Source organism: Coptis chinensis, chromosome 5, assembly GCF_015680905.1.
Source record: "Coptis chinensis isolate HL-2020 chromosome 5, ASM1568090v1, whole genome shotgun sequence".
Lineage (NCBI taxonomy): Eukaryota > Viridiplantae > Streptophyta > Magnoliopsida > Ranunculales > Ranunculaceae > Coptis > Coptis chinensis.
Genome location: NC_141460.1, coordinates 26,242,469 through 26,268,966, shown reverse-complemented (window position 1 = coordinate 26,268,966; position 26,498 = coordinate 26,242,469). Strand labels below are relative to the sequence as shown.

Here is a 26,498-nt window from a genome sequence, read left to right as displayed (position 1 = left end):
TTTTGACCATTTGGAAGTGAATATTGTCACATCCCCTTGATATTTATCTGCATTGGGAATGCTCTAAAAGCATATTTAATACAATAATTTGATTTATAATACAAAATGACATCATCCACTTAAAAAAATGATGTTATTTGAAGTATGGAAAATTATCTACACCAATATATACATCATATTCTTTAATATTAAAACTTATCAAATAGGCACCATCATTGAATTTTAAAAATTATTTTAAAAAATAATTAAATTTGTTATTTGTACATGTAGCAAATATGGATTAGATGGGCAGTATGGGTAGCTGGTATAGAATGACAATTCATAAGACAAATCAAACTCTATATTTGACCCATAAAATAGAATGTAGTGAGTTGTCTACTTGATATAAAATATGGATTGGTGTAGAACATTTAAATTGCCCACTCAATACTCAATACATAGGATTATAAAGCACCCTTGAATATACTCTGAAAAGATTTTGTTTTGAAGTCGATAGGCCTTTATTGGATGCAATAGACTTATAGACAGATAGTAATAGTTTTCTTTTCTCCAAGATATATGTATGGCTCCTTTTAGATATCTATCTAATATTCAAAAGAAAATTGAAAAGAGAACAAGGAATTGAAGGAAGTTGGCATCAAAATCTTTGGTTTGAAGATATATATATATTCACAGATTACCCTTCCACCCCTATTGTGATTGTGAGTTATTGCTCTTCCTTGCGTAGTCGACCAAAAATGTCACAACACAACTTACAAGCAAGTAGTCGACCAAAAATCTGTTTATACGTGACTCTCAGTCTCTCACATTCGAGAGACCCTACATCACAATGATCGAATAACCCTACAATAAAAAATAGATAGATAGATGCATGCACGGACAACTCTTTGTTGACTTTTCAAGACTCAAATGTTGGTATATATCATTTCTACCAGTCATTAGCAATCAAGGTCCTGTGGATTGTAATTTGTAAAGTAGTGGCAACTAAGTTCGATGGTACCGTCCGGAATTGGAACCGGAACCATAGAAAAAATTATGGTTTTAGTTTCTATTTTTAGAAACTGTTTAAAAATAGGTACTAAAAAATCAAGACCATATAGAACCAAAATTGAATGGTTTTTTAAACAAAAAAACTGGATCAGAATCGGAACCAGACCAAAAGTGAACGTTATCATATTTTTAATATAAAAAAATGTCGAAATATAAAATATAAAAACTCAAAATGTTTATTTATATATTACTAAATTTTATTTATTAGTGTAATATATAGTTTTTATAATATTTAATGTTATAAATAATATAAAAATATAACTTACAATTTTAAATATATGGTTTTATTTAACTTATTATCGAATAACATAATTACTTATATTAATATTTAAAAAAATACTCGTTTGTATAGTATTTTTGTGTTTTTAGTATATATTTTTTTAATAAAACTAATAAAAAAATGTGTGTAAATAGTAAATATTTTAATAACCGGAACCGAAAATACCCGCTAAGAACCGATGGTTATAGATATGGCTCTACAGTTTTAAGAACAGTAAAGAATTAGAACTGGAACCATTAAATTAAAAATAGTTTTTGATTCTTACACCACTAAAAACCGGATCAGAATGGACCATTGACACACTAGAATCGGACCATTGACAACCCCCTGGTGGCAAAACTGGCAACTGACAACATATCCACTGACTGACCCAGCAAAAAAATGTCATGTCTGGATTCCCGAGGAATAATATTGAAAGCATCTCCGTACCGCGTGCGTGGTCACCTAACTTGCTAGTAGTAGTGTTCTTTACTTCCGAGAATACATTTTCCTAATTTAACTGCACCCAAATGACTTGTGAGTTCGGGCAGATGCTATATTCACATGACTTAGAAGTTAGAAAGCTTAATAGTTTGCAAGGTGTTACAGTTAGATGCGCGCGCTGTTCCTTTTGAGATATCGTTTGATATTGCAACTTCCTACCTGGCTCATACTTTACTCTCTATCCTCATATATTAGACATCATATTCACTTTTAAGATGTTCCCCCTATTCGTCTATAATCCAGATGCGAAATGACTTAAATCCAAAGCAAAGTGCATTGCAACTTTACATGATACAATACCTAAATATTGGTCACTTTAGTTGTCAGTAAAAACCACATAACATTCATACCATATTTTCATTAAGATCCATTTTAGTTGTCCTAATCAAGTATCAAGCTTTGGTATAAATTTTTGCTAACTTCTTTATTGGGTTGAGGGTACTTTAATCAATTAATCCCTATTTACAGTCTTAATTTCTTGTAAAAAAATGCTAAACGCACGAGTCACGTAAAAGTTTTCACCACTTGTGAAAGTATTTACAATTGACTCGAGGGCACCGACAAACTCAGAAGTCTTCAGTTGTTCCATCCAGCATATCGTACCAACATTTTCTTTCTGATAGAGCCATCCAATACTCTTTTCCTTCTTTCAGTCGACATGTTGTCGGCCTCTTTTTCTAGGTAAAACCATTTAGAGAAATTATCACTCTCAGACCATTCTGGACTTGATCATCACGCAAGGGGCACCTTCACTTTGTAGAAATAGAAAACATAACTATGACAACGTCTCTTTTGCTTTGTCAATAATACAAACTAAAGCCTTCATTGAAATAGATTGGTCGGCATTCGGCAACTTCACCCATAACATTTTTTTTTGATAAAGACATTAAAAGATTAGCAAAGTCGGTAAAACCTTTGGGTGATGATACCAGCCCACCAGCATCAAAGAGTTACTGATCTCATTTAAAACAGGTTTGCCAATCCAAAAAAAAAAAAAAAAGATAGAGTCGTACTGATATTATATAAATAAGTAAGAAAATAAACAAAAAGTTTACAAGAGAAGTTTATCTTTCAACTACCATAAACAACCAGACTTTCTACTTTTCTAGTACAGTACTATCCACCAGAGTACTATTAGCGGAGGAGTTTGATTACTCAAACATTAATAATGCAATTTAAGGTGCTTAATATAATTCAGGTTTCTTTACCCTACTAAAAAGTATGATGATGTTCAGGAATTCGGACCAGTGAAACATTAGACACTCTGTGCTGATACGTGATAATGGACCTTACCCTATTTGAGTTTTGAAAAGAACTACAGCTTAAGCAGATAGCCAGCGTCTGCTAGGGTCCTAAGGGTGTCGAATGGGCCAGGTTTGGACTCAGCATTTCATAAAAATTGTGATAAAGGGTGAAGCACTTCATAGACCTTGAACTGACACCCACACCGCTCCTGAATCCTGATAAAAGCCAACAGCAGACAGAACACGTATTGCTCCATAAATTCCTAGTCGAACACAGCGCCATAAAAGTGACCCTGCCAACTTGGGCAACGCATCCACAAACTTCATTCTGAATAGCTACACACACTCGGACAATAGACTGCAAAGTGTTCTGCATCACCAAAGCCATGGCCAGCTCTTTGCAAATATCATTCTAAGCATCAGCCACAGAAATCAGAAGTTGCACCATCTAATCCTCCAGAACCAAATCCACTTTTCCCTGAAGTATCTAATACCCTATGCCTATCACTAACCAAACATATATAACATCACAAGAAAGAGAACGCTCATAGCGCGATTACAAACCATGAACCATAGGGCTACCAAGAGGAGGCCATATTTCTGGAGGTAAGTTATGGATACCACCCACCAACCCCCAATTTTCAAAAATATTAGAGATAAACACCCCCCCCCACCAAAGGTTGCAAGATCCAATGGCTACGAGATTAAGTGTCAGATTAAAACATAGGCAAGTCTCATATTTGCAGTAATGTAATAAAGTTTCATTTCATAAAAAAAAATAAGATAGAAGTCAAAATCCACTGAATAACACACAAGAGTTCCAATACAACACTGATGATTTGTTGCCCTCATACAAAATTGTATTCAGAACCCAAAAAAAATACATATAAATTATTGGTTCATCAAATGAATACCACTCACTCTTCATCGGAATAATTAAACTTAATAGAGTGGGTTTGCAAATCAATCTGACCTCCTCTATAACTCCCACGCTTCTTCTTGGTCTTCTCATGCCGAAAATCTCTGCAGATAACAACGAATTAGACTAAAATGCATTCCACAACAAAGACATTTACCATGCATTCAAATCACAGTATATTCTTCCTCCAAAAAAATTATATATTAAATTGTGAAGGTACTAAACTTTCAGTGTAATGGAAACTACTAAGTTTCTGCTAGATTTACAGGATTTAATCATATTTCACGAATGTTAAGCACGGTGTACAACCTTATGTGGGAAAACAAAATCAAGGCATCTTGTTCTCTGTTTGAAAACCTTCCATTATTACATGTAGGTATGTAGAGTACATAGCCCTAAACCCTTGCACCCATATACATGTATAATACCCAAATACACAGAGAAATGAAAAAAACTAACAAAAAAATAAAAGGCAAAGAAGCAAAAAGAAAGTATAGAGAAAAGCCCACAAAACAGAATCCCCCTCCTGCCAGCTCCTCCTAACCTATGTGACATGGACATGCCATATTTCAAAAATCATCCGTGTTAGATAGGTATCCACTTGTCCGTGTCGTCGGACACACAGACATCTATTGTATGTAATATACCTTAGTTTTTATGTTCCGCTGTGTCAAACACTTCGTATCCGTGTTGGATACGGACACACATATCCGTGTCAATGTACCTTAGCTCCTAACCAATCCTCTTAGGCCCCACCTCCCATCAATAACTGTGTTCAAAACACACCTCTCCTTCCTTCCCAAGCAAATACTCTGGGTCAAATTTTGCATCCACCTTGTCATCTCCATAATAATAGAAGTATATACTTCCGTCTGTCCACTGCCCTTCCTGAGCTGGTTAGCTTCCTCCACCTTCATACAGTAAAAATATTAAAATAATCAACAATCTTCAAGATTCTGCCTTTGCTACTTTGCTAGCCTCCACGTTAGGACCCCCCGTACTTTCTGAAATCTAGTATCCTTTGCTACTTCTAGTACCCCCAAAAAAAAAAAACAAACAAACAAACAAACAAACAAACAGCACCACCTGCTAAGTTTCACTTCTGAAGGAGTCCATCAACATTAGACTCCTTGCTCCATAAGTTAGGTCCCCCCCCCGCAACACACACACAAAAGGACCAATAGTCAGTGCGACCTCGAGTTATTCAAGTTAAAGACTGATCCAGTCCGGTTGTACCACCCATAACACCAATGTTAACTGGATTCACCTCATCACCCTCTTTGTTTGCTAAATACAGAGCTCCTCAGTCCTCACCCACCCTAGACACCATGCTGATCAAATAGTCTCTAGGGCCAATTCCCTGACCTCGTGCTTCAACCAGCATGATGTCACCTGATTGAATAGTAGTAAAGACATCCGCCAAGTTATCTTTCTTCAACAGACTCTCCCCCCCCGGGTTCACCCTCCCAATCTCAGCCACTACGTTATACCCTGTATATCTTCTCATTTTCTTTGACCCAAATCTCACCAAACTCTATTCTTGGCATAATTAGTATTTTACAACAATATTACAATTAAATGCTCCCCAAAACACTGTATACTTTAAGAAATGATAGCAGTATTCTTCCGAAAACCATAAATTCACAAAGAAGATGAAACAGATTACACAAGTTAAAAAGTTACATGTATTTTGAATGGCAAGAAACTATTGTTGTAAGAACAAAGCTTTCTAATATAGCTAACTACTTGGAGGAAACTTCTGAATTTGCAAGCTGCCTAGCCCCATTAAAGATGCTCTAAAATTTCAAAACAATCTTTAAGATTTTAATGGGAGTAGCATATTTGAACATGACAACAATCAAATAAACACGTGCCCCTAGCCACAAGCAGCCTCGTGTTATGGCACATCTTTTGGCCAGTTTTGTTAGGCATTGACCTTACTTTAGGTGCAGAGTGGTTTGTGGCTGTTCTAAAGAGAAGGGGGAGTTACTATGGAGATTATGGCGGTCAGGCAAGCGGAACTTCTAGCAAATGCCAGAATCATAAACAGTAAAAGAGGACGTCATACATCAGAAGAAAGGAGCTATGTAGTGACAACAAATATCAAGTGAATGCCACAACAAACAATAATTAGAAAAATTAAAAATTAAAAATTAAAAATAAAAAATCATAAATCCATTTCAATTTATACATAACACTGATCAAATTTGTCTTTCATACATTCAGATTCTTTATTATGCTTATAATCAAACTATTTATTGCTAGCTACCATCCACAATGAATTGAAAATAAAAATATCCATTCCAGTGAAACTAGGTATCAGTAAGAGCATACCTTCCTCTAACCTGTCCCAAAACTTCTTGTGCTTTTGCACCATAGCCACTATCTGCACCACCCTGCCGAATCAACGAACAATAAAATACTAAATCACGTGAGCATTCGAACCAAAGAACATAAAAGAATATCAACAAATGCATAAACTGACAAGTAGAAATGTCCCACCTTTGCCCAGTAAGAGTTATCTTGAAGCCTATGATCAGCAAATTCGACCTCGTCAATTTTCACCCTTTGAAAAGGGATATGAGTCTTAGGCTGCAAGATTTGATAGAAACATTAATAAGGGCTTTTACCTGTTCTGGAAGTAAGAAAATTAATTATAACAAATGTTGCTAAAAATTTCACCATCCATTCAATATCTAGTGAATGAGTTGAAGAAAAGAGCACACAAGACCAATAAGCACAGAACCAATAACTATTGTGTTTCTGCACAGAACTAACTATTTTTTTTTTCTTCTTGAAGCTTCAATCTGAAACTAAAAGATTTCAAGAAGAGAGCAGAAGTCTTGAAGCTTCTGTCTTGTGCTATCTACTACGTAGTGCGTCCCAATCGTTCTCCTTGAAGAAGAATCTCCCAGTCATTGCGTCCTTTTCCACTCCAAGTTGTGGATTTCATTCTTATAAAATTAGAAATATTAAGCTAAAATAGGTTAAACACTATGTAACATGGACACTCCACATTTTGAAAATAATCTGTGTCAGATATGTATCATATTGTATGTGATATACCTCAAATTTTCAAAATTCGCCATGTCAAGACTCTTCGTAGCCGTGTCGGATACGACCACACCTATCCGTGTCAATGTAACTTAGGTTAAACATATTAGTTAAACATGGGTTTCATGGAATTAAGTCGTGGCTTTCATACTTGGATTTAGATATATTGTATAGCACAATTTTGGATTTTGCAGATTGCAGTTATGTATTGTGTAAACCGTGGTTTTAGCATATATCTGCTCTCCATGATAGCGCCATTAGAGATCGGGATCCTTCCCCTCACCCATGGTAAGGGTGGCTAGGATCTAATGCAGGCTGAAGGACAGCCGATTCCTCTATAAGTAGTGCTTACACCTTGTTGATGACATTATGAAGTCTTCATATCCTTACTCCAAACAAAAACATAAAAAATGATACCAAAGATGATTATTCTCACAGAGGTAGGCTCTCATTTAAGGTCAATTTCATATTTGAAGAAAAAAAATGTTAAACAAAACCCATATTTTCTCCTCACATGATTTTAATATACATTGACATGTTTCATTCATATATCAGAAGACATTTTTGTATGTGATTGAATGATCCTAAAAGGCCATAGTTCTAACTATACAGATACAAGGGTATTACTAAAATCACTCGTCAAAGTCTTAGAAGAGACGACCACAATGAATAACATAGTAGCATACAAAAGACAATCATGTAAATAAGCTAGGACCTTTCCAAAAAGGAAAACTTTCTCTCCTTAAATGGTATTAAAAATAATAATTATGAAAATACACACCTCAGCTGAACCACTTTGCTGTTTATTCGCGTTTTTTTGTGGGGCAGACCCTTCCTTTCCACTCTCTTCCAGGTCACCACTGGCATGCAAATCTGCCTTCGCTTGACCATCACTTCCTTTAGGTGTCTTTTTAAACTCAGTCGAGACATCGAGCTTCTTATCTATAGATATTTCTTCGGACTTTTTCGGATCAACTTGACCATTTTCAGTTTTAAATTTTTTACCAGCATGTCCATCACTATCCAGCAATTTGTTTTCCTTTTTCTTGTCATCCTCTAAAACTTCTCTTGCTTGCTTTTCCTCTTTACTTAAGGTTTTGACATTGAGCACTGATCCATCCACTTCACAAGCTATCCTTTTCCTTTTCTTGGAACCTTTTTTGTCTATGCTCACAACATTATCTTCCAAAGTCGGAACATCTTTCTTTTCAGATTCATCTTTTCCGAAATCCACTTGATCAGACTCGTCTTCTTTAGATTTGTTCTTCTTCTTCTTCTTTTTCTTATCCTTACACTTTGAATCTTTCTCATCCCTTGCAACCTCAATGGAGGAACTCTCAGCTGCTAACTTTCCTACTAGAGGACAAGTTTCAGTTTCATTTTGTGAACACTTTGTATATTCTTGTTCATCGGTCTCTACAGAGATCGACTTGCTTTTCTTTTTCTTCTTATCTTTGGGCTTTTTATCAGAGTCATCCAACTGTGAGTTAGGAACAATATCTGACTTGTCCAACTGTGAATCAGAACCTAGTTTGCTTTTCTTTTTCTTATCTTGGAATTTTATTGACTTGTCATCAGAGTCATTCACCAACTTAGTAACTTCAATGAGATCTCCGCGCTGTTCATCAACTATAACAGCATCACTATCACTACTTTTCTTCTTTTTCTTAATACTCAGCTCCACTGGTGAGGAATGTTTACTTCTTCCCAGATACTCATTAGCAACACCATCTGAAATTGCGATTATTGAGCCATGAAAGTTATTATGGAAAAAAATCCATTAAAAAATTAAAGAATATGACAAATCGCAATCTCTGGGGGCATACCTAACTCCCTTGCCTTTGCATCACATTTACTGCATGATACAGAAAAACAAAGACCATGAAATTGGCAAAAAAAAAAAAAACTTAATGCAAACAGAATACAATTTGTATACAGATAGAATAACAGTAAAAATAAGTTACCATGTCTGTAAGTAGTTGTAATACGTTTCCAAATCCAAAGGAAGTATCTTGGAACCATCAAGCTGCGCCCAGTCAACAAAATTAGAAGAAGATAACAATAAAAAAAAGGAGTGAAAAGAAGCATAGTACCTGAGCAATCGAAGCTTCAGAGTGAAATGCAGCTAAAGTTTGAGTGAAACCTTGGTGTTCAAGAAAGGCAGCAACGGAAACTAATAGCGGCAATATATCACGGCTTTTATTTTTGTTAGTCTTATTAATTTTGAGAGTTGTTGTGTCTTTGTTTTGTTTCATGGTTCGGTTCGAAAGTGTGACTTGACGAGGAACGAATAATGGAGTGGTGGCGGGCTTTTCGACTAAATGGCTTTTGTGCATTCAGTCTAAACTAAATACACTCTCTCGCCTCCTCTTTGTGTTTTGGTTTTAGGGTTTTTGTTTGTTTGGTCAAAGTTCGCACCATGGTAGCCTGGACTACACGATCAACTTATTATTTAGCTTTTTTTTCCATACTTAATCACTTAATCAATTCCAAAAGCATGTAATAAAAACACGTAAAGAAAATAATCTGCTTCACATTTAAAAGAGGCACACGGGTATTTGTGATTTGGTAAATGTGTGTCGTTAAAACATGGAGTATGGACTAAAGATTGAGTTTACTAAAAAAAGTCGACAAGATAATTAATAACTGAAGTAAATACTTATTTTTTGTATGCGTGTGTTGTTGCATATAAATGTTTGTGTGTTATGATCCATATAATTTCTTATGAAGGAATCTGTATGTGGTTTGTGTGATATGATAGATATAGTTGTGTGACATGAACGTTGATATTTATGATATCTTAAGTCAGATTATGTATTCCCATATGATTGATGCGAAAGTGAAATATATGTATAATTTTAATGTTTATATTTGGAAAATCTAACTTTGTTTTGCATAAATATAGGACTCATTAATCTTTTATCCTAAGATAGCGTCCTACCCTGACACGGCGTGATTGATTAAAGGTAAGGTATAATTTGATTATTTACTAGTTGGAATTTTGAAAGGTGAGCTTGCTTGGAAGAAACTACACGCCGTTTTGGAAAACATAACTATTTTGTCATCAAAGTTGAAATGGTTAGTAATATATATTTATTTATTATAAAGAAATATTGAATGTGTTATTATTTTATATTAGATTTTTGGACCAGTTCAAAGAACGGGGACTGTTTTTATATAATTATTTTCATTTGCTTTATTATGTATAATAAATTTTACTTCCAAACTATATTGAAACTTGGAAAGTAAATTAATTGATTGAAGGTCCTAGCGCCAATAATTTGTTATACTAAATGTGTGTTTTTTTTTTTTAATCAATAGTCCTTATAGTGTATTAAGATATCCAAATTTTGTGTTGTTTTTTAATTTTAATTTTTCGATCCAGATTTCTACTAAAGCTTTGCTAGCGTAAGGGTGAAATTTAAGACCTTTTAAAAATTCCGATCCTTGCACTTGTAAGTCCACCTTTTACTTCACCTACAGTAAGTCTATAATACCTAGCACATCTTACAAAATTTACTCTAGGAACTGAAGCAGTCTTGGTTGCGTATCCCTCAGGATCTCTTGGAGGTTTGGAGTTAGAACTCCAATGATTTTGCTGTCAATTTGAAGTTTTATCAGTTTCTAGTAGCTATAGAAAGAGATATTTACCTATTGAAGCTAGATTTTTTAGCAGCCTGGTAAGTCCAATTTCAATTTGCAGGAGGAGAAGTTGAATCCTTTGTTGTCAAAACTTTTAAGCTCGAGCCAGATTCCTACAGAAGCTTTGCTAGCGTAAGGGTGAAATTCAAGACATTTTAAAAATTGTGAAGTTTATAACTTTGTATGTTCACTTGAGTCTAGCATTCTTTTATTATATTGCGGCAGAAGATCTTGGTGGTCTTGTGAGTGGTTGATAACTGCGATTGCTGTTTTCTTTAGGAAGTCCCATAGCTGTGAGGCTTAAGAGACAAAGAAAGGTCTAAACACAGGCAGTTGCCCGATGAGCATAGAGCGAACTATTTTTTCACCTTTTACTAAAGAATACCATGAAGCAGAATACTTCTATTTTTTAAGGGATTTCCTTTCGGAATCCCACCAATATAATCAACGTTGTGTTTTTTTTTAAAAGATCATCTTATATTTGACATTAGAATACTGAAGGAGAAACTCACTATCTCATTAATATTTGGAAGACACTGTCCAGTATTTACATTGTACTAATCCTCATGGTTTTCTTTTCTTTATTATGGAACTCTCCATGTCCTTCATTCCTTTAATTTTTTATTTGTTGTGTTTATCATCAACCAAACAATCTAGCATAATATTTTTGAGGATGTCGAGTTGATTCTGTTTCTTTTCAACTTCTATTCTTTTCTTCATAAATTCTTTGAAATTGAAGTCTTCAATTTCCATATCACGTTTATCATTTATAAATTGTATTGTGTTAAAAGCTAATGAATCCTCTACTTTTGCAACAGAATATGTTGGTCTTCCATCAATTTCTTTAACTATGATGTCTTCACCTTTAATGTCATAGTGCTTTTGAATCGTCCGCTCTCTAATTCTGTGTTGTAAATCGGATCTTGTTGAATGTTAAGTCCTTCTTCTAGAATTTCCTTTAGCATTTTTTTTACATAAGCTGTAATTTTCATACGCCATTATCTGCAATATACATAATAAAATGAAGTCAATAAATAATTGTAAATAATGGTGAAGAGGAAGAAAATAGGCTACCTGGTTTTTCGATATGTGTAGTTAAATTGTTTTTTTTTTCGGTTAATAGATTATGTTTTACTAAGTGATTGGAAGTTCACTTTTCCTAGGTTTTTAGTTTTGTATATCTCTTAAATTTTGATATTTTGGAATAGCGAGCTTCTCCTTTTTTGCAGCCACCACTCTATTAGGAGCATAGATTATGACACGTGTCGGGTAATTTGAAATTTGGATTTTGAGTTTTATGGTGTGGGCACATGCAAAACGTGTGAGGGGTAGTTGTTGCATTTTGAAAGGGCATAACACCAGACACACCACAATAGACGGTCAAACTTGGTAAATGAATCGTTAACTAACGATAGGGTTACCTAAAGCTAAGAAATGTAAAACTTTGGGTCCAACACAAATACCCATATTTTATTTTAAATTAGATTTTTTTATTTTTTTTAATTAGGTAGAAGCTATTGGGTTTAGAAACCTCTAAGTATACTATTACTGTTGGGCATGTGCCCAACAAATTATAACATATGTTTTAAGCGGGTATTGTATCTCAAATTCAATTCAAATTTGAGTTGCTACCTCTTATGGAGATATTGAAATGTCTTACACCTAGGTACTCATGCTGATTCATAGCAATATATTGAGAGCTGGCAACGAACAGATGGTTTCTCAACTTCAGAGTTAAGAAAGTGCAGAATACGATACCAACTTATTGAAGTGGTCTGCGTATAGGAGAGAATAAAGCAAACAGTCGAGGTAGGTATGGTCTTTTTTCTCATTTGTCTAAGAAACTTATTTAAGGTGTGGTTTTGACTTCCTGTTGGATAGTTGGGTTGTTTTGAAGTTTTGTTGTTTTACGGAATTCCATTGTAGATAAAAATTAAACTGTATCTTCCTGTTGGTAACTCTGATTTTGGACTGGTTAAAAACTCAGATTGACTATATAGACATGTGGCATCTATTGATATATTCGTGTTTTCACTGGTTAAACTAAATCTTTAACTTCCTGTGGATTTTTAACCTACCGATGTCATTAAATGTATGAAAATTTGTGTCGAAGCAGCTTTTCTGTGCCAGATCAGTATACTTCTTGATCTTTCTTAGTTCTTGTTTCCCAAATTTCAGCAAATTTTGGAATTGCTGCTATATCTGCTATGAGAATGCTTGGGGTTCGGTTAACTGGGCTATCACTTTTGCTTGAGAAAGGGTTGCTGTTAGGGTTGCCGTTATATTAAATTATTTTAAAAAATATTAGCAACTATGCATAGCTATGAGATATGAATTTTTTTTAATCACTTATTCAAATTAAAATGGAAACAACAAACATTGATAAAACCCATTAGTTAATCTCTGATTTTATTTTTGTAATATATATGATTAGAGTAATTTATCTGTTCAAAGATACCTGTCATTCTTTCCTTGTGGTTTGATGATTGGGGATAGCTCTTAAACTCCATTTGTACACAAAACCTTGGCTAAAAAATGATTACATTTATTACTAAAAATATGATTCCATATATGTAAAAATGTCTGATAAGTCATCTCATCTCCAAGATTTAACATATAATTACGTAGAGAGAATCATAACTCTATCATTCCCTATTTATAATTGCCTTTAGATAATCAATATCTTTTTTCAGACTCTGATAATCAATTACTACGTGATTTGTATAGATATAGGAGATAAGGCATGATTTGTATATATCTTAAATAAGATTTTTTTTTTTTTTTCCAATTATCTTAAATTAAGAAAATCGGCCTTGGTTTACTTGCTGGGTCATTGTACAATTGGTTTATCAAAATTGAAACTTCAAAGCTCAAGTAGAAGAAAATTATAAAACTTCGGCGTCTATATGAACAAAACAGAACAATTACTGCTTACATATTTTCAACTTGATTTGCTCAACTCAATTATCACTACACTAATGTTGTCCTTACTACCCCGAGCCATTGCCAACTCAGCCAGGTCTGCGACTGCTTCAGCAACATCACTTTCCTTAGTGGAATTTGCAAATGTTCTCCCAATTTCACCATTTCGACAATGCCTTACAACCTAGCAAGCCATCTCATTTGACATAACATCCTATAAACCGTCGCTTGCTAATATGACAAACTCGTCTTTCTCCATTCGCTCTGTTATACTGACCTCCGATATAGAAATCACATACGGTTTAAAGTACTGATCGCCTACATTCATAATATTTAGATCTTAATTACGTTCAGAAGATAGCATAAAGAACAGGAAGTAAGACTGATTCCATTTCTTAAAGGATAAATCATTGGACATACCTATGGATCGAGAAGTAGCAAGCACTCCTAGTACTCTATAGACATTCCAATTTATGACTCTTCCACCAGCGGCTTTTACTCTTTCCATTTGATCTGGTCTATCAGGCTGCAGAAAGATGTTTCCCATGATTGGAGTTAAAAACTGGTAAATAGTTCACAAAATAAACACACATTTTATTTTCGAAGTGAAAAGTTTTACATGATACATCAAAATCTAATAGTGCACAATGGAATCACGATGCCTTATCAGAAGCTAGCATCGGATGCATCGATCGTGAAGGAGATAGAATCTGATTTACAGGGGTTGTAATTAGTATGATTGCCATAATGTGACAAAATAGTCAATTATGATGCATTTTGGAAAACCAAGCTGTTAAGTTTCTAATTTGTCAAGAAACAAACATTTGCTTCAAAGCATTAGAATGTTTCTATAGACTATAACAACCAAGGCGTTTATATAGACTATAACAACCGTAGGCCTACCTTTATACTGTTTTACTAATTCAATTTTAACCCTAAAAAATATTTTCATTATGGTTACATGAAATCCAACATCATAAGCATAATGAATCCTTAAAAATAAAATGCATGTTAGAAAAAAAAGAAAGTAAAACTAAATAATCTTTTAATAAGAAGGCCATGACAGAGTAGTAGAGTTGTACTTTCAGTTTGGTTTATATACCGGTGATAGCGATATCTATCCCTAATCATACATGTATGTCATCACTGTTCATTCTTAGGAATTCATTGTTAATGTGTACGAAGCTGTTCAACACTTGGCATTATCTGTTATCCATATTACATAGAAAATCAGAGCACCATAAAATTGGAAAAAATAATAATAATAAAGAATAAGATTTAAGAAGCGAATGAGAAGAAAATCTTCAATTCGGAGATCGATGTTACCCAAACATTGATAAACGCCAGAATCGAAAACTGGTGAGAAGGCATAAACATAAAATAAGCATTTAATCAAAAACTTCCTAATTAAATAAAAGAGGAATGGAAATGACAAAAAAAATGGAAGAGATTACACATCTTCAAGCAATGATTACCAACATGTTTGTGCATTAATTGGATCAATCAGTAATGGAGAATAAGATAAATACATAACAATCCGCTTCCAACTCTATGAATAAAAGCCCAAAGATGGAGGAAATCCATATTTTTAATATTAATATGACGTATATCAGTTATGAAATGAACTGCACATGGAGCCGTATTCGATTGTCTGCATCCACGGGAACAATGACTTGATATTGAAAAAGAAAATGGTTTTGACGTTGGACCTAAGCTCGAAATTTTTAGGGCTTTTTGACTTTAGATTGTTATTGTCAATTGCAATACTTTACTCTGACTTACTAAAGAAATCCATAAGGACTTTTCATTTAAAGTAGATTGAAATTTGTAACAGGGATGTGGATTTACTGTGCAACCATGACTTACTTTAGATTCTCGGGATAGGGACTTAGGAGTTTGGTATGTGGATTTCCACATTAATATTTAACATATTATAAGTTTTCAAGTAGAAGTTCAACCCTCCTATATAGTGGGATCGATAACTGGTTGAAGTAAAACATATACATATTTCCTTGCAACCTCCAACTCAAACCCTTTAATGAGTGAACAATAGCCAATAATCTACGTAGAGCAAATGCATGTGCCAACCAAAAAAATTATCGGATAATAAAGTAAAAAGACTTACAGGTTATTTTGTCCATGGTATCATCTCAGCAATCGATATCATCATCCAGTTAATAGGTGGAGAGCATTTTAAAAGAAAACTAAAAATAAATAAATTACTTTGGAAAGAAGAAGAATTAAACTCAAAACTAAAATAGAAGAGCTTAGCACCTTATGATGAAGAGCCTTGCGTGCACCACCAGGATAAAGAAGAGTTAATGAGTTAGATGACAATTATCATAACTTTGATCATCATAACTTTATTCTTTCTCAAGAATTCTTCAAGAAGCGGAATCAGTTCTAGCCCCATTAGCATATGATAGCCAACTAACAAAACAGGACCACTTAGAGCCAATTCCATCACACTCTCCGAGTCTGGCATATCTTCCCCACCGAGGAACAATTTGATCCCTTCTGATGACTACTCACCGGCGTGGCCATTGAGTCTCTAAGGTTCCAAAATACCATCTCTGGAACTGTGTATTCCTAATCCTCAAACTTCTTTTTTATCACATTATAATATGTATCCCACTTGGTTTCTTGCACCACTGTATTGTATCCGTAGCCCGGGGGAAATCCACCATATAGGTACCCAGGTTACCCACCACAGCCACCATATGGACGTCTGGCATTATCGAACTCCATATCACTAAAAACAAAAACTTTCTCAATCATCTTATCTTTATCCAAGTTTCCAACAATTTCGACTTGTAAAAGCAGGTCAAAAACTTTCTGAAAATCTGTGTTATATCCTGCTTCCATCCTTCGAATAAATTGAGTCTTAGAACGCAGATTCCCTCCTTCAATCTTGTAAAGCTTTGGATTCTCACTAAAGGTTATTACTTGTCCATTCCATGGGTGTTCACTCAGCTCAGAGAGCAAAAGAGCGAGAGCTACACAGACCTCCATTGGCTCACCACTCATGCTTCCAGATACATCACAAATAGCAATACAATTATGCAATTTACCTTTTTCTAAGAGGTCATCTACCATTCTCTTCCACTGCAGCTCTGCAACACGACCACCATCATTCTCCCTGTCGTTTAAGCGCTTTATGATGTCATGAGGAAACAGTGCTCCGGCCGCAATCTTTGCTTCTCCATGTTCAACCTTGCCTAAGAACTCATTGAAGCGGTTTTCATCGTGTTTCAAAAAGTGCTTCTTGTAATTGGCCAAAAGCAGAAGAATAAGATAGAATTGGGGGTGTATTGGTGGTTGGACAAATGACAAATCTAATGAAGATATCTGCTTTTGATATGTGATCTAGGACATGAAGGTGATTCGAACTTCTGAAGAAAATATCTTTTCAACCTTGGATGTGGAAAATAATGTCGGTTTGAATGCGACATGTTGATTCGGAGGGATTTGAAATTTTGAATGCTACATCTTTTTACACACATTTTATTTATATATCGATAACCTATTTTGTTTTTCAGTAAAGCTACTGACACTCTTTGTATGCCTCCTAAAAGGTATCCATCAGATTCAGACTTCATTCCAACAGCAAGGTGGGTTGGCTTTAGTACAACTCTCAGTCATTCTCAAGTCAACACAAAAAAGAAACACTTAGAAGCCTCTCCTGTAAAGTATGTTTTAGTTGCCTATTAATTTTCGAAGCCTATTAACACTTAGAAGCCTCCCATACTATTACAATGGATTAAAATGAAAGTGCACTCTCTATTATCATCGTAGGTAAATTGTAAATATATAGATGTCATGAAACGTAGTTGTCTGCTGAGGGCTACCAATCAAAAGTTCCTCTGACATTCCAACTTCTAACCAAAATCTGTGTTATATGAACCGTATTTATTTATTTATATTTATCTTTTCTTTCACCTAACAGTTCTACCAATAATGTATGAACAATATATGACTATTGCCAATCTTGGGAATGTAAGCTCCTTGATCCTTGATAAAAAATCAAAACTGCTCCAACATGACATTGTGTTTACAACAAAAGAAATGAGCTCAGATATTTTTAAAGACAAAAAAACAAAAAATATCATAACTAAAACCTTTCGTACCTTCGAGTGCTCCAAACTCCAGTCTATATCTCTTGTTGAAGTTAATATACAGGGAGAAAAAAAAATCATCTGAGAGATGTGATACAGATTCCTCCCTTCAATAAAATTCATTAAGAGGTTGCAGTATGGATGAACCATAAAAGAAGTATCAGAAAGATTTTCCTTAGATGCTAAAAAACATGATGTTTCTCAATCAAATACTCTTTCTCCAAATTGAAAATAGTAGGAAAAACGATTGAACCCGAATATCTGAGAGGTACCCCGGTATAAAGAAGACCGACCTCCAACTTTCAGCACTTGTTAGGTCTGAATGAGTAGATTTTGAAGCTTCTAGTAGCTGGCCTGTGAGACCAACTCCGACTATGCTAGCCAATGTACCAACTGTATTAGATACTCCCATCAGTATTCCAGCATACCTTGGAGCAATATCCATAGGATTTATAGCAAATCCAGCTCTCCCTAGAGCTAAAAAACCAAGAACAATTGAAGAACAAAATACAGCCCCATCAGATGTTCTAAATAGTGGCAGTGCTATTAAAGCAAAGGAGGCAATAATGAAGCCGATAGTATTTAGAAGTTTTCTTGTCTTGGTCACAGATAAGATCTTTTTGGTGATTAGTCGATCGGCTACCACCCCACCTATATTGGAGAAAACGAACATGTTGAGATAAGGAACCATCTTAGAAGAGCCCATATCCTGAAGAGATGAAATACTACCAGCCTTCTCTTCAACAACCTTCTCCAACCTCACAATGCTTGAATGCTTGCGTGAAGAGAAATAATTACTGATGATTGCTATTCAGTAATGAGTTTTTTTTTTACCTTAAACTGATGATTGCGTGTGGAGATCCTTGTGCTCGATAAGGCTAACAGACCGAGTATTCAGTACTTTAGTGCTGGTTTTTGCGTTGGCAGCAATCCAAAGAATAATTCTCTGCCTCGAGTACTTGTCATCTGAGGAAAATCGAGCTGCACAAAAATAAAGAGATGAACTCATTCTTCAAACGAAAGCAAAGTGTTGTAGCGAAAAAAGAGCTAAAAGGCTGCCGCTAAAATTCAGTGATAAATGATAAGTATGTATTTGCAGGTAAGTTTGTTGGGGCCTTAGGCAAGGCATATCTTCTTTCTCACCGAACTTAATAAAATTTAGGATAACCAAGCGATACAATATATCACATGATGGACGTACAGCTAAAGTTGAGAGTTGACACTATTAACAATGCAGAATGTATTTACAGCCATGCTAGAAGGAGACGTGTGTGTTCTGAATTATTTATGTATTCCATATGCTTCTAATCATCTAATGTCAACTGGGTTAGCTACTGGTATTGTTCCCTCCCTAGAAAGGCTGGATGTTCGACCTTAACAATCCACCTGTTCTAACTTTGAAGGATTCATACATCTCCAGAAAATAAATATTGGACTCGGACCTCAAATTGTTTATGGGTTATGCTTAAACTTATCCACCCTAGTATCTGAGAGATTTGAACATTTACGAACAGAGAAGGTTTAAACCTAAAAGGCCATAGTAGTGGACATTAAAGATAGTTCTAATTCATTCATCATAGAAGCAGCGCAACCACAATTTTTAGCATGCTTTGAATATACGATTGAACTAACTGAATCATCCATTCCCTCATGAGAAGTTGATTTTGTGAGAGATGGAGTTGTTCTTACCTGTATGGGGTTCACCTTGTTCAAGGGTACCGAGCGATTGAAAAAAAAAGGGCTTCGTGGGTTCCCCCCCCCCCCGCCCAAAGGTTTCTGTATTTGGCGTTGGATTTGTTGGTTTAGGTTTTTTTTGGTTATTTTGTTTTGCATTTTTTCATTATTATTTGTTTATAAAATTAGAATTTGGGGAGGTCATAATAATATAAGAATATTAGAGGGAGAATTAAACAAATATAGGGAGGTGTTACTAAATATTAATCCCTCCAATTTTTTAGGAGCCAATCATATTGATGGGAGTGCAAAATAGAGCGATATAGTGAGGAGAGAGAATGTGCGCGAGCTTATATATATATATATATATATATATATATATATATATATATATAGTCTTACTCATACCATCAAATTTCATTTGCTGACTCGTGTTTGTTTTATTTTACAACGTGAGTGCGTCCTTGGAAACATAATTGGTCGAGTGTAGTGGATTGAGGACGTTTGATTTGGATTCACTGTTAGAGTCATATTGTTCTAAGTTTTCTAATATGTATGGTTTTGAATTGTGCATCCTAACAAACCCTATAAGTAAGTTAAAAAAGTTATCGTACAAGGGTGGAATTCGAGCTAAACGAGCCGAGCTTTACTAAGCTCAGCTCAGCTCGTTTATTTAAACAAGAGGCTCAAGCTTGGCTCATATATTATATAAACGAGCTTGAGCCGAGCCGAGCTCGAACTACTCTACTTAAATTCCACCCCTAATCGCACTCAGTGAGAGCACTAATTTCACCCACTATGTGTTGCCTTTAGTTGATGAAGTAACTCTTTTAGCCCAACAAAATCCATGCTCTTTCCAGGGTCGGCTCAGCTATAGAAAATAAGCACTTGCTTAGGGCCCCAACATACAAAAAGCCCCAAGGTTCACATCTAGTCCTTTATAAAAGAAAATCAAAATATTATTATGTATTATAAGTCTGCATATTAAGCATGGGGAGGTATATTAAGCCACGTAGAGAAGCATACTAGTTTTAACTAGTTACTATTGTGGGATTTTAATTTACAGTTTAGGAAAGTCCCAGAAAAGAGAGAGCGGGGAATGGGGATGCTTATAGTCCCACAATGAAATGTTATATATCTGTATAACTCTAAAAGTCATAATTTTATAATGGATTTATTAAAGTGAATCTCTTATACACTATATTTACTTCTACAATAAAATTGTTTGTAGAACAAAAAAAAGAATAAAGGAAAACTTTTTCTTACTTTTTAAATTGGTCAATTTAGTGTTTTCAATAGTAAATTTCATTACAAACGTAGGTTGAAGTTCGCATTTAGATCAAGTGACGTAACCAAACGTCGATACTAAAAGGGTATATTTTTCACCTTTGCGTAGGGCCCCCATATGTCTTGAGCCACCCCTTGCTCTTTCCAGCGAAAGTTCCTATAGAAGTAGTTTATGCAAGTTTAATGATAAAAGACAAAAACAAGACAGATTCACAGCATAGAACAAAATGAGATTTGATAAAGATAAATACCTCTTTTTTCATTGATATGATTTATAAGCAATGACTGCTTAATGTCTCCACCAACAAGACCAATGTTTGAAAATTAATCTCCTTCATGCGATATAACATTTGAATGAAGTTCTAATAATGTTTCACAAGTGTTCCTACAAATAGATAGATGATGATCGAAATCGTCAATGATCAGTATAACAAAACTATTTGTATACTTACTTAGTAAACACTATTTTTACCCCACATATCCTTTGGTTCTCTTGTCTCCAAAATTTTGAACTATCAAGAGCGGTCCAAATGTGTCTGTGGGTGTTGGTCCCGATTGTAGACTTTCATTGGATATGCTCCAGAAAATGTATGAAATGGCTTATGAAGAAGAGCAGAGGGTTATGGTTAGGAAACTTATGGAGATTGCTATGCCGGAAAGTACATGGCTAGAACCGCCTCAGGAGGAGGCAAAAACCAAAGGTCGCCCTAAGGGTAGCTGTAAGAGAAAGCTTCAAACTGAGGATGAGAACTCTTCAAAGCTAAATCCATCTGGTTTTGAACATTCCTAACGTGAGCATGAAAAGTGGGTCTCGTCACAACAATCGGAATGCACGCCAAATTCCAAGCCTTCTCATAAAACACCCACACCATCGAAATACATTACTCCAAACCCACCTGCAGGGAAGTCTTCTCCGAAACCACCTTTGCCACCAAAAACAACCACACAACGGAATAACTCTTCTAAAAAATCACCTTTATCACCTAAAACAACCACACCATGAAATAACTCTTATAAAAAATCATTTTTACCACTTAAAACAACCACACCATGGAATAACTCTTATAAAAAATCACCTTTACCACCTAAAACAACTACACCACGGAAGAACTCTTATAAAAAAATTACCTCAAAAGTTAGACATTGGCACCCTGAGGGGGCCGAAAGATTACGATTTGGATATTCCAGAAGAACTGCACAAATGTATTGTTAAAGTGGATGACCCTTTGGGTGATGACAATTGCGGGTATAGAGCAATGTGCATTGTACTGGGAAGAAGTCATGAAGAATGACCGTGGATGAGAAATGAGTTGTTACAAGAACTTAATGTCAACTTCCCCCTATACTGTATATTGTACACTCACAGTGAGGTTACGTATGTGAAACCTACAATTTCACATAAATGTGGTTGGGCACCTCCTGATAAGTGGATGAGCATGCCCTTTGCTGGATATCTATTTGCTTCGAGATTTAATATCGTCCTCATACATTTAGGAAGTACGTACTGCTATCTTATCTTGCCACTGAGAACCCAAACAAATCCTAAGAGAGTAAAGAAAGTGTTAGGTACCGCTTACGTACAGAGATGTTATTTTGTCAATGTTGAACTTGTTGATGATTGTCCGGTTCCAAAACCGATGCGAAGATGGCGTAGAGGTCGACACTTAATTGCAAATAGTTGGGATATTGCATTACAAGCAAGGCAGACGCAATTTACGGCATTGAACATTCCCAGTTTAGTATTGGCAGACGAGCACACTAATGATAGGTCCAAAATACCAATAATACATGTTATCGAATAAGTATATTTAATTAATGTTCATGTGGTTGGAATTGTAATTTGGGTTTTGATACAATTATCTTAAATTTGATGGTATTCTTTGGTGGAATTTGATGTATGGATGTATGTTTGCTTGATTTGGATGGTTTGGATTAGGGGTGGGAATTTGGCCCTAACGACCCTAACCCGGCCCTGACCAACCCGACCCTAAGCCCTATAAAGCCCTCACAGAGTTTAGGGCAGGGCCGACCCGGCCCTAATGCCTTCTAAAGGCGGTCGTCGCTAAGGTTCTAAAACATAGGCCCGACCACAACCAAGCCCCCAAGCAATTTCACTATAAAATACACAACTAAAACTATCCAACTCCTTGTTACATATTTTCAATTAAAATAACACTGTCCTTTGTAATTTATCACTTACCGTATGGGTACTTCTAATAACTTGTCTTATATCATAAAAACTTGTAAACCTAATTGTTTCTATCTCACAACTCACGTACACCTCACAACTCCCCGTCTAACCTAGTCGCCAAGAACAATAATGAGCACTGGGCACTAGCCTAATGAAAAATAGGTTGACGTCAGTAAAAACTCATTCCATACTCTTATTTGTCTTTGTGTTCTTTAATGTTAAATGTAATTTTGGTGAGATTTGAGTACAAGAAATAACGGATTTATGTCAGTGAAAGCTCATTCCAAAATGTGTCTTGTGCATTTTAACTGTAATTTTGAAATATAAATATGAGTTTCTATGTACGTCAGTTTATTAGATTGTAGATATGCATTTTGAATTGTTGGACTTATCAAGAATTATTACTAGATTGGTTGTTATTCAAATTTCGAAGTGGTGGGACTTTGAGTTTGCAAATCTTTGAATTTTTTTTGTAATATAAATGAGTTTTAAAACTCGATCACGATAAAAGAAGAAAATATATAGGCCCGGCCCTAAACTGTTAAAGAGGGCTTAGGGTAGGGCCAGGGATTGAAATTTAGACTTATGACCCGGCCCGACCCGACCCTATGGGGACTTTAGGGCCGGGTTGGCCCGGCCCTAATAACTGAAAGGCTTTAAATGTTTAGGGCCGGGCTAGCCCGACCTGGCCCATTGCCCACCCCTAGTTTGGATGTATGTATATGTTTGTTTGGTTTGATATTTATAGTAAATTGGTTGTTTGGGATTTGACAGGGTAGTATATGATTTTGTTTGGATATGAAAGCCCCAAAAAACCAAATGAATTTTGTCAAGTTTTTGTCCCAAACGATATTGCCACATCGAGAAATCTACTCCCAAATGATCTGATGTGATTGTTCCAGAGCCAAAATTCCAGTAGCATCAATTTTTTGGTATCGAACGATCTCACCACATCGGGAAAGTCAGTTCCCAACGACCTAGCCATATCGTTCCAGAGCCAAAATTCCAGCAGGCTTGTTTCAAACGACATGTCTATATCGATCAACCTTTGTTCTAAACAACATGAACATATCGATTATCCTATGTTCCAAACGACCCACCCACACCGTTAGAATCATTCCCGTGTTCATCCATTTGTGCCCAATATTGGGTTAAGGGACTCAAAATTGAACACAGTTTACGCTAATTGAACATTACAAATTGTGAAATTGATTAAAACTTTATAAATTCAATTAACAATACTTAATTGAACAATAATCGATTAAAATTGATGAATTATCGACTAAATTACATCGACTCAGTGTATATCTTAATAAGTTTAGGGTTTTGACATATGTATTCAACACAATTTACGCTAATTGAACACTACAAATTGATTAAAACTTTATAAATTCAATTAACAATACTTAATTGAACAATAATCAATTAAAACTGATGAATTATCGACCAAATTACATTGACTCAGTGTATCTCAGTACGTTTAGGGTTTTGACATATGTCTTATAAGTTTATAACACATCAATACAACCAATCGAGATAAAAAAAAATCGTAATTTGATTTGAAAATTTGAATTATGAAAAATTAAAATCATAGCAAGTATCAGCACGAAATACATGTATGACCAACTTATGGTTTACACAAACAAATTGAATGAGAATAATTGTAATCAAAGCAAATCTAATATATATATATATATATGGGGGGATATAGCCACAGGCACTGTAGCCACAGGTTGTGCACAGCGAATCCTAGCCTTTTATCTAAAGCAATCCAACGGATGTAACCAAATTCCAACCGGAGCAATCGCGAGTTCTGATTTACTAAATATGGGAGGGTAGTTTAGGAAATAAAATTTGTCCGAACCCAAAAATAGAATTTCTCCAAATATAATCGCGACTTCTCTCTCCTCTCTTTATCTCTTCTGAGAAATCAAAAACGTTTTGTGTGCAATCTATAAAGGTAAATGCTTAATTTTGAGAGTAATTTGTTTAATTTTTTCGCAATTTCGTGTTAACTTTGTGTGTGTAAATCTCTGTTTGATGTAATCTCTAAAATCTGTAAATCTCTGTAATTTGTCAACGAGAGGGTTGAGAGTTGGGGGGAAAGTTAAAGGGATTTGGGTTTTGAGGGAGAGCTTGATGAAATTGAAAGTCACTAATCACTCCCCGTTGTTTAGGCGGGTCTTAAATACCGATCAAGCAACATTCCATGCCTTATTAGTCGATTACATATCACTGTTCAGTTGGCCTAACCAGCTCTGTAAATCTCTGTAATGGGCTTGTGCGTGCATGCTTTACAGTAGTAGACGAGGACGAGGACGAGGACGAGGAGGATGAGGATGAAGGACGAGGACGAGGAAGAGGGCGAGGACGAATACGAAGACGACGCAAAGATGATTGAAATTGTTTGAAGCTTGTATGTTTTTTTATTATAGTGTTGAGTGTTGGAGCTTGTGTTTGTAGTTCACTTGTTTTTTATGGCAATGAAATCTTGTGTTTGTTATTGGTTTATGTGGAACAGGTTGAAGCTCACAAGGGAGAAGTTAAGCTTGCTAACATGGGGAAAATGACATGTGGTGTCTTGAGAGAATTTACAGTTATTTGCCTATTACTCCTTCCTTGCAGTTGAGTTGTTAAGGGTATTGAAGTGGTCATGGTTCACTCTCCGTGCAAGTTCTCACTCTATGGCGGGAAACTTGGTGAGGAAGACCGTTGGTTGTCAGAAACACATAGCCTAGTATAGACCGATTTGAGTATTCTTGCGATATATGGTTATAAATCGAACTTGTTTCATCCGGGGAAATTGAGTGGTCTATATTTGTTGAATTATGGATCCCTGTTTGAGATCATTAGATGTTTCATAGAATGTCCCGCAGTAAATTGAGTGGTCTATATTTGCTAGAAATAGCTTGAAAATAAATTATTTGTATGCTAATATTGCTTGCAAGTTTTGCTATAATAGATGTGCCAAATTTCATTTTTTTTTTAATGTTGTTCTAAATTCTAACCATTGTTAAGTCGATTATTGGATGTGCCGCTTGTTGGCGCAGCGGTGACAATTCTTTCACATAACTGTCGAGCAAACCCGATTATCTTGAAATTCTTTCACATAACCCGTCGAGCAAACCCAAGATAATGTCATGATCAGAAGGCGTGTTTCTAACTTCCTTTTAAACTTCGATTTGTCCTTAGTACACCATATGTCTTCTATTGTAATTATGTGCGTCCTTTGGTTAAAGGTTAAAGATCAATGTGGTACAATTGATTTCCTTATCGACCGGGAGTTGGAGCGGTAAGGCCGGTGTGTCTATTATGGTAAGGTTTGGACAATATTTATAGTCCACTCTAACGATTATCTCCTTAGCGAAAAACCGACATGGTTCATTCTCCAACCTCATATTCTCGGCTTCAATATAAGCACGCACAAGATTGCGAGTAAACATCTTTCTCGGTGCAATACATTGTTCTTAACAACCACTAAAAGTATCGAAATATATCTTCTCGATTGCAATACATTTTTCTCGGTTACAAAAAAATGGACTTGCTTGAATTTCTGAAGAGATTTTTTCTTCAAAGAACAAAGGGGTCATTATCGAAACAAGGCGACAAATGGGCACTTCAGAATCGGGATCATATT

The 26,498-nt window shown here is 35.3% G+C and overlaps 1 protein-coding gene, 2 long non-coding RNA genes and 1 pseudogene across 4 annotated transcripts; 2 read left to right on the top strand and 2 right to left on the bottom strand.

Annotated features, from left to right (window-relative positions):
* Positions 1–3,796: 3,796 nt before the first annotated feature.
* Positions 3,797–9,494, bottom strand: LOC147497205 (uncharacterized). The gene is made up of 7 exons (XM_086559857.1): positions 9,124–9,494; positions 8,995–9,056; positions 8,857–8,885; positions 7,812–8,761; positions 6,479–6,568; positions 6,311–6,372; positions 3,797–4,080 (listed from the first exon to the last, which is right to left on the bottom strand). Exons 1-7 carry the CDS (start codon positions 9,364–9,366, stop codon positions 3,975–3,977), a joined length of 1,542 nt encoding a protein of 513 aa, XP_086415983.1. The 5' UTR covers positions 9,367–9,494; the 3' UTR covers positions 3,797–3,974.
* Positions 9,495–11,003: 1,509 nt separating this feature from the next.
* LOC147497204 (U5 spliceosomal RNA) lies at positions 11,004–11,106 on the top strand (annotated as a pseudogene).
* Positions 11,107–13,509: 2,403 nt separating this feature from the next.
* LOC147497203 (uncharacterized) lies at positions 13,510–15,861 on the bottom strand. Of its 2 annotated transcripts, none has more exons than XR_015196712.1 (3): positions 15,720–15,861; positions 14,015–14,950; positions 13,510–13,912 (listed from the first exon to the last, which is right to left on the bottom strand). It is a non-coding gene; the product is annotated as an uncharacterized LOC147497203 (long non-coding RNA). The 2 variants fall into 2 exon arrangements; XR_015196711.1 differs by having other exon boundaries at positions 14,015–14,120.
* An 8,841-nt stretch (positions 15,862–24,702) lies between these two features.
* On the top strand, positions 24,703–25,609 carry LOC147497202 (uncharacterized). The gene is made up of 3 exons (XR_015194577.1): positions 24,703–24,821; positions 25,162–25,277; positions 25,383–25,609. It is a non-coding gene; the product is annotated as an uncharacterized LOC147497202 (long non-coding RNA).
* The last annotated feature ends 889 nt before the right edge of the window (positions 25,610–26,498 follow it).